At 50.3% G+C, this 8,797-nt stretch overlaps 1 protein-coding gene across 1 annotated transcript; it reads left to right on the top strand.

Moving 5' to 3' along the window:
• Positions 1-760: 760 nt before the first annotated feature.
• On the top strand, positions 761-1,688 carry LOC147984589 (uncharacterized). The gene is made up of 3 exons (XM_087539782.1): positions 761-782; positions 857-1,129; positions 1,204-1,688. The coding sequence occupies exons 1-3, from the start codon at positions 761-763 to the stop codon at positions 1,686-1,688; spliced, it is 780 nt and encodes a 259-aa protein (XP_087395908.1).
• The last annotated feature ends 7,109 nt before the right edge of the window (positions 1,689-8,797 follow it).

Below are 8,797 nucleotides of genomic sequence, written 5' to 3' on the forward strand. Positions count from 1 at the left end.
AAGGCTCCTTCGTGGAGACCATAAAGGGGTGGCAATCGGCGTGGTTCTACATCACCGAGCCGCGACACCAACTAGGTGGCTGCCCCTGAGTTCGGATCCGGATTCCCTACATGGCTCACTTCCTGGAAAGAGAAGGGCCTGTCGTGGGGTTCATCGGTAGAGCTAGACGGACTCCAGAAATGTATCCGGAACATGGCAAGCAAGAAACTCAAGCTTGTCAACATAGTCCAGGTCATGCTCATCCGCCGGATCCTCCCGTGTCAACAACGGGACTTCAACTTGTGGGAGTTCAACCCGGCCCAGCACCAAACTCTGAGCGAGCTCTTCGACACGATGCACAAGGACGTCTGGAGGGTGTTGTTCAAGGGCACCGAGGTCCCTCCCTCTCTCACCGAGGACCGCGGACTAAGCGCGAAGCGGCGAGCGCATTCGGTAAGTTCTATACATCTAGTAGGATATTTATTTTTCCTAGCTTAACCATGTGCAAGGTCTGAGCTCCCATGCCTTTGACAGGACTGGGTGGATTATAAGTTGCCGAAGAGTTTCATAGTATAGATAGTAGCCCCTGATACCTTGTTCGGTGAAAGAAGGAACCGGACAGGGGATCGCATTGATGATCACAGGAAGACTCATTGAGTGATATTGATTTCTCTTCTGTTCCAGGCAGATACCTGTATCGTCTCCTGCCTCTCGTACTGCGGAGATCTCCGGACTGAATCAAATTCTAGAGTGGGCCATGGAAGAAATTGGCCAATTAAAAATGCAGTTGAGGGATAAACAAGGTATGCACAAGTGTTGCGCGCATTTATTGTGAAATAAATGTTCAGTATGAAATAAGCCGCATAATTTGTGCTAGGGGTTATGACCGAAGTCGAGGCCCTCAAAAGGGTCATTGTTGAGGCCGAGAAAAAGGCGGCCATGGAGCGGACTCTTCGTGAGAAACACGAAGCCAGAGTTATTAAAGCTGAGCAGGAGCTGCAAGAGGCCGTAAGTAAATGCGAGGACTTGGAGCGGAGTTTAACGGAGAAAGAGTCCGAACTCACCAAGGCGCGTCAAGCCACGAACGACGCCCGGGGGGAAACCCAAAGCGCCCTGGAGGGGACCCAAGAGGCGAGGAAGATCGCGGCGGGTAAGGCTTTTCCCATGTAAAGCAAGTATTTGAAGGGAAAACTATGTTTCTAATTGTGAATCCGGACTTCTCAGGTGTATTTGCCGAGCTACCTCACAGTATATCAGATGCCGCTCAATTCTACCGAGCCGAAGGAGGGAACACCACCGATAAGCTCTTTTGGTCGCAGTATTTGGCACCGAATTATCCGGTGCCTTTTGTCGATCAACTGAAACAACTGATCGAACTGCATAAGGCGGCGAAACTAGCCATGAAAGATATGGTTATCCGGCTATGGCCTGCCGAGCCAATTCCAAGCAGCTACTTCGGGCTCATGAGGCGGCTTGTAAGCGCTTGCCCTCGACTTGACTTCATCCAGCGGTCGGTCTGTATGGAAGGAGCGCGAATGGCTTTCGCCCTCGCAAAGGTGCACTGGGGGAAGATGGATGCCGAAAAGCTAGTGACCGAGGGACCGCCAGAGGGGAAGGAGCAACGCAAGCCCGAATTGTATTATAAGAGTGTCCTGAAAGGATCCTACCTTGCAGCGGAGCTATGTACCAAGGACATTATATTTCCATGAATGCCAATCATGTTGTCCTTTGTAATGTTTGAACAAGGTCGTTTATATGTCGCATGTTATATAAAAGTTTACCCTCCCGCGTGGCCGTTTGTATTTTAAGGCTGAGAGTTGGCCAGTCATCGGCTTCTGGCCCCACGTAAGAAGTACGGGGGTGTTCGAGATAAACCTGAGCACTCTTTATCCCAGTTTTGGGTCCTCCGAGAGACGTCCTCAGCACAACGAACCAGGCAATCGGACTATAGGGCTTTATCACTCTCACTTAGCCATAGGAGCTTTAGTATGGTCGGCGCGGCCCCTTGTGTTTGGAAGACCGTACTAGGGGCTCCATAAGCGCCTGATCGGAGAAAAAGCTGATCCATCGCACACTGCATTGGTTATGGCATTTATGTGGGAGAAATCCTTAAAGATTTTGTGACCGCTCAAACAGCTGACCAGCTCTCGCCATATCATGACAGTCAGTTTTTGGCTTTCTCTACTGAGGTGCTCATCTGGAAGAACCGGGACACAACGCAGTAGTTCTCCCAGTGCTACCTTAGCCGATATAGCGGAACGTAAGGTACCAAAACATGGGAGCCGGGCAAACCCAACTATTGACCCAAGACATGATTCGGAGCTGATGCATATAATACTATAAGTTTGGGGTGCCGAACTTCCACGAAGGTGTTCGGACTTTTATTGCCGTGTTACGGGAAAAACGAAGCCCCTGGCATATTTAAGGCATATCGCTGTGTACAGATGCCATTTGACGAAATGATTTCGATAAGAAATAATCAATAGGTAAACGTCATATGAATCCACATGTTGTATTTGAATAATACGTCTATGCGTGTGGGTACAATTAATGTGATAAAAAAAGGAGTTGTGATAGCAGAACCTGCTGTGACCAGGGGGGAGAGGTTGAGTGCAGATCCGTATTGTAGCCAGACGTTTGCTGCGGGGAATGTCTAAGGATCCCCTGACGCGTTCGAGTTGCCTCTGCGGAGTCCGTCCTGATCGGTGCAAAGGTGAACCTGCGAAGGAAATATAAGAAGTATTTGCATGATGGAGGGCGGTTGAACCGCTGAGTTCGGCCTGTCATGGCCTTCGCCGGAGTGTTTAGTTGAGCTCTGGACGAGCCGGGGTATCCTTCCGCAAAGTAGTTCGGAGCCCCTTGACGGCGTCGACTCGAGGTTCGGCTGCAAGGTGCTACTCATGTTCCTGCTGCTAAGGCAGTGATGTATTTGTTGGTGCTGAAGGAAGGTTCAGCCTTGCCATGAACCGTGATGACACCGCCTGGACCGGGCATTTTGAGCTTACGGTAGGCATAATGTGGCACTGCGTTGAATCGAGCGAACGTGGTTCGCCCGAGCAGTGCTTGATGGTCACTGCGGAAAGGGGCGATCTCGAAGATTAACTCTTCGATACGGTAATTTTCTGGTGATCCGAAGATTACCTCGAGGGCAATGGAGCCTGCACGGCTAACCTCCATACCTGGTATGATGCCTCTAAAAGTGGCTTTAGTGGGCTTGATCGCTGAATGATCAATGCCCATCTTGCGCATTGTGTCCTGGTAAAGCAGATTTAAACTGCTACCTCCGTCCATAAGGACTCGAGTGAGGTGGAACCCGTTTACTATTGGGTCAAGGATTAGTGTGGCTGGATTGCCCCGATTGGCGTTAATCGGACGATCCATGCGGTTGAAGGTGACCGGTCCTAGCTTATATTGTGGGACGGCGAGTTCCGTTGAGCCGTCGTCCCTAAGGGTGCATCTCTGGTCCAAGTGGGCAATTTGGGTGGTATTTACCACATTCACCGATTGAATATGGGGGGTGATTTCTTTTGCCCTCATGTGTTCGGCGATCTGGGCTCTTCGTCGCTATCGTCACTTTGAGGCCCCTCTTCGTTTTTGGCGCCTGCCTTGCCGGGTTGTTTGAAGACCCAGCATTCTCTGTTGGTATGGGTGGCTGGCGTTTCTAGGGTGCCATGAATTTGGCATTGGCGAGTGAGGATGCAGTCTAGACTGGATGGACTCGGATTTGTATTTTTGGGCGGCCCTTTCCGCTGACCGGACCTTGAGCTCCTGAACCCGACATTAACTACCGTATTTTTGGCGTTTTCACCATATTTGCGGCACTTGTTTTTGTTGCGTCATGGTTTGCCATTGCTGTCCCTAGCTTGTGATATGCCAGGTTTGCTTGCTGTATTGGTACTATGAGCCAGCCAGCTATCTTCGCCCGCCCAAAAGCGGGTCATAAGTGTCATGAGGGCTGCCATGGATTTTGGCTTCTCTTGGCCGAGGTGCCGGGCGAGCCATTCGTCGTGGATATTATGCTTAAATGCCGCTAAGGCCTCTGCGTTCGGACAGTCGACAATTTGGTTCTTCTTGGTTAGGAACCGGGTCCAGAATTTCCTAGCCGATTCCCCTGGCTGCTGAGTTATATGACTTAAGTCGTCAGCGTCTGGCGGTCACACGTAAGTGCCCTGGAAATTGTCCAGGAATGCCTCTGCCAGGTTCTCCCAACTTCCTATGGAGTTTGCCGGCAAGCTATTGAGCCAATGCCGAGCCGGTCCTTTGAGTTTGAGCGGGAGATAGTTGATGGCATGTAGGTCATCCCCGCGGGACATGTGACTGTGGAGGAAGAAGTCTTCTATCCATACCGCGGGGTCTGTAGTACCATCGTATGATTCGATGTTTACGGGTTTACACCCTTCTGGGAATTCGTGATCCATTACTTCATCGGTGAAGCATAGGGGGTGTGGGGCGCCTCTGTGCCGGGCTATATCGCAACGTGGTTCATACGAGTCTTGTCTGCCATGTCCGGCTCGGCCGGATTTGCTTTTAGTGTATCCGGCGTGACGATCATCGTCGCATATTGGTGTGTGCCCCCGTGATCCATAGATCGATCTTGCATGTTTTGCCTTGTTTTCCAATACGTCTCACAGGTCCCGTGTGTTGCCCCGGGCCTTGGTATTTTTGTTTGAGTGTCGGCGGGGTGGAGGCTGAACTTCAGGCTGAAACGCCTCTTTGGCTGGGCCATGAGGTGGCCGGTCAGCCGCATCATACACTGGTGATGTAAGTTTCAATGCTTCCTCCTCGAAGTGGGGTAGCAACCTGTGCTTTGGGTAATTCTTGGAGGGGCGCTCGAGTTCGTATTCCTCGGCCGCAAGGACTTCGGTCCATCTGTCTGCTAGCAGATCTTGATCAGCTTGAAGTTGTTGTTGCTTTTTCTTCAGGCTATTTGCTGTGGCTATAAACCAGCGCTTGAAGCGCTCCTGCTCACCGGAATCCTCAGGCACGATAAATTCTTCGTCGCCGAGGCTCACCTCGTCTTCAGAGAGAGGCATGTAATTGTCCTCCTCCGATTCTCCATCTGCTGCCCGCTCTGGAGGGCTAGCTTGTTCACCTTCCTGCTCTAAATCGTGCTGGAGGGGATTATTGTCGTCTTCGGCACTATCTGGAGTGTTATTGTCTCTTGTGCCGGTATCACTACTTTTGCTATGGCAGGACTTAGAGCGGCGTCGCTGACGTCGACGCTTGGGTTGCTTCTTGGAGGGGTATTCCTCCGCTGTCTCGTCGCCATTGCCTTCTTTGGGGGTGTCCACCATGTATATATCATATGATGAGGTGGCGGTCCAGCGCCCTATGGGCGGTGGTTCCTGTTCATCTCCTACATCGTCGTCCATACCGTCGATGTCTTCGAAGTCGAAGTCTAGCATGTCGGTTAAATCGTCGACAGTGGCTACTAAGTGGGTGGTGGGTGGGTAACGAATTTCTTCGTTGTCCGCATCCCATTCTAGCCGGACATAGTTCGGCCAAGGTTCTCCTGACAAGGAGAGAAACCTTAATGAATTTAGCATATCGCCGAAAGGTGAGTGCTGAAAGATATCCGCGGAGGTGAACTCCATGATCGACGCCCAGTCGGATTCGATGGGTGCGGATGCAGGCGGCTCGGAGTCCGTGGCCGGAGACGAATCCAGTGGTTCGGCGACACGGCTCTCATAAGGGGTGAAGTCAGTATCCATCTCTATCGCCACTGAGAGTGCGGCCTTCATGACGGGGTCTATCCCTCCGCTCTCGGATGGCATGATTTGCTCCAGATTGACGGCCGGAATAGTTGCAGATGCGATCTCCTGAATACTGTCCGATGACAGAGTTATGTCATGCTCATCGTGACTGTGCGACACACCTGACACGGGCTCAAATCCGTCGAAGATCAAGTCTCCGCGGATGTCGGCAGTGTATTTGAAGTTTCCGAATCTGACCTAATGGCCAGGGGCGTAGCTCCAGATCTGCTCCAGATGGCCAAGCGAATTGGCCCGTAGTGCGAAGCCGCCGAATACAAAGATCTGCCAGGGAAGGAAAACCTCACCCTGGACCGCATCGCTACCGATGATCGAAAGAGCCATCAAGCCTTACGGTGACGACACAGTGGAACTCTCAATGAAAGCACCAATGTCGGTGTCAAAACCGGCGGATCTCAGGTAGGGGATCCCGAACTGTGCATCTAAGGCGGATGGTAACAAGAGGCAGGGGACACGATGTTTACCCAGGTTCGGGCCCTCTTGATGGAGGTAATACACTATGTCCTACTTGATTGTTCTTGATGATATGAGTATTACAAGAGTTGATCTACCACGAGATCGTAGAGGCTAAACCCTAGAAGCTAGCCTATGGTATGATTGTATGTTGTCCTACGGACTAAACCCTTCGGTTTATATAGACACCGGAGGGGCTAGGGTTACACAGAGTCAGTTACAAGGGAGGAGATCTACATATCCGTATTGCCTAGCTTGCCTTCCACGCCAAGGAGAGTCCCATCCGGACACGGGACGAAGTCTTTAATCTTGTATCTTCATAGTCCAACAGTCCGGCCAAAGGATATAGTCCGGCTGTCCGGAGACCCCTAATCCAGGACTCCCTCACTAAGCACTTCTCCCATTGCAAGAAAGATCAATCTAGTAGGCCAAACCAAACTGATAATTCGAAGAGACTTGCAAAGATAACCAATCATACATAAAAGAATTCAGAGAAGATTCAAATATTGCTCATAGATAAACTTGATCATAAACCCACAATTCATCGGTTTCAACAAACACACCGCAAAAGAAGATTACATCGAATAGATCTCCACGAGAATCATGGAGAACTTTGTATTGAGATCCAAAGAGAGAGAAGAAGCCATCTAGCTAATAACTATGGACCCGAAGATCTGAGGTAAACTACTCACACATCATCGGAGAGGCTATGGTGTTGATGTAGAAGCCCTCCGTGATCGATGCCTCCTCCGGCGGAGCTCCGGAAAAGGCCCCAAGATGGGATATCACGGGTACAGAAGGTTGCGGCGATGGAATTAGGATTTTGGCTCCGTCTCTGGTAGTTTGGGGGTATGTAGGTATATATAGGAGGAAGAAGTACGTCGGTGGAGCAACATCGGCCCCACGAGGGTGGAGGGCGCGCCTGGGGGGGTAGGCACGCCCCCTACCTCGTGCCTTCCTGGTAGCTTTCTTGACGTATGGTCCAAGTCCTCTGGATCACGTTCGTTCCAAAAATCACGTTCCCGAAGGTTTCATTCCGTTTGGACTCCGTTTGATATTCTTTTTCTGCGAAACTCTGAAATAGGAAAAAAAACAATTCTGGGTTGGGCCTCCGGTTAATAGGTTAGTCCCAAAAATAATATAAAAGTGTATAATAAAGCCCAATAATGTCCAAAACAGAATATAATATAGCATGGAACAATCAAAAATTATATATACGTTGGAGACGTATCAATCACCTGACTTGGGTAGCAATGTGTGCCTGAGGATCCAATTTAGGCAGACCAGACAACAAGTAGTGGACAGATCCAAACTTGTGAGTATCCAAAGCAGCATCTGGGATCTCTTTGTACATGTTGGCCATTGTGTTGTGGTCTTTCTTCTTCCCAGCATATACAACTGTGGACTGGTACCTGGTACCCTCATACATCCAAACGATCTTTCCATCTGGGTAAAAGTGGGCAGCCGAGTAAAACTGCATGATCAGTTCATCGTTCCACTTGGTGAGCTTCTAGGCCACAAAGGTATCAACTCCACATGCCTTGAAGCTGTCATATACACCTGGATAGTGATCTTCATTCTCCTTGATGTACTCCCAGTCAACCCATCTCATGTCACACACAATGGGCTTCTTGTCAAGCAGGATTGTCTCATAAAAGTCTTGTTGTTCCTTGGTGTGAAACCTGTAGTCCACAGCAGTCCTCCTCCTGACAGCATATGTATCAGACTGTCTCCATAACCTCAGTCCTGCATCCTTCCTGATGTGCATGTCCTCAGTGACTGGATGAGCATCATTATAGTCAAGTATTTTGGGCTTCAACTTCCACAAAACATGGGATTGATCGTCCTCTTCTTCAGCAGCTTCAGGCACTGGGGCCTTGTTTTTCACCTCAGCAGGAATGTTTCTAGTGCTTCTCTTGGGTTTAGGCTTCTGAGCTGGAGCAGTAGCCTTGGGAGCAGCTTTGGGCTTAGATGGAGCAGCCCCTGATCTGATTGCATCTCCCATGAGCTTTTGTGCTTTGGGTGAACTACTCCCTCCACCATAGAGGTCCTTACTTTGATGGTACATACCCTCAGTCCCGAGGCTGAACTACTCCCTCCTCGTCATGGAGAGCGCCGAGATGATGAAGATGGCCACCGCCGAGGGATTCCCCCCTCCGGCAGGGTGCCGGAACTGGTCTAGATTGGTTTCGGTAGCTACGGAGGCTTGCGGTGGCGGAACTCCCGATCTAGGTTATGTTCTGGAAGTTTGGGTATCTATAAGAGGTATTGGGGTCGGCAACAAGTCAGGGGGGTCCCCGAGGCGGCCACGAGATAGGGGGCGCGCCTAGGGGGTAGGGCGCGCCCCCACCCTCGTGGTGGCCTCGGGACTCCTCTGGTCCATCTCTGGTGCTCCGTGGGCTTCTTGTGGTCCAAAAACAATCTCCGTGAAATTTCAAGTCAATTGGACTCCTTTTGGTTTTCCTTTTCTCCGATACTCAAAAACAAGGAAAAAACAAAAACTAGCACTAGGCTCTAGGTTAATAGGTTAGCCCCAAAAATCATATAAAATAGAATATAAATGCATATAAAACATCCTAGATGGATAATATAAT

Source organism: Triticum urartu, chromosome 2A (assembly GCF_056163025.1).
Source record: "Triticum urartu cultivar PI428250 chromosome 2A, HENAU_Tu73, whole genome shotgun sequence".
Classification (NCBI taxonomy): Eukaryota; Viridiplantae; Streptophyta; class Magnoliopsida; order Poales; family Poaceae; genus Triticum; species Triticum urartu.

What these genes read in the sequence shown, in the direction of transcription:
- LOC147984589 (XM_087539782.1), top strand. Translation starts at nt 761, where the DNA reads ATGCAGTTGAGGGATAAACAAG. An exon ending in GCAGTTGAGGGATAAACAAG is followed by an intron (nt 783 to 856) that starts GTATGCACAAGT and finishes AATTTGTGCTAG; the next exon opens with GGGTTATGACCGAAGTCGAG. An exon ending in GGCGAGGAAGATCGCGGCGG is followed by an intron (nt 1,130 to 1,203) that starts GTAAGGCTTTTC and finishes CGGACTTCTCAG; the next exon opens with GTGTATTTGCCGAGCTACCT.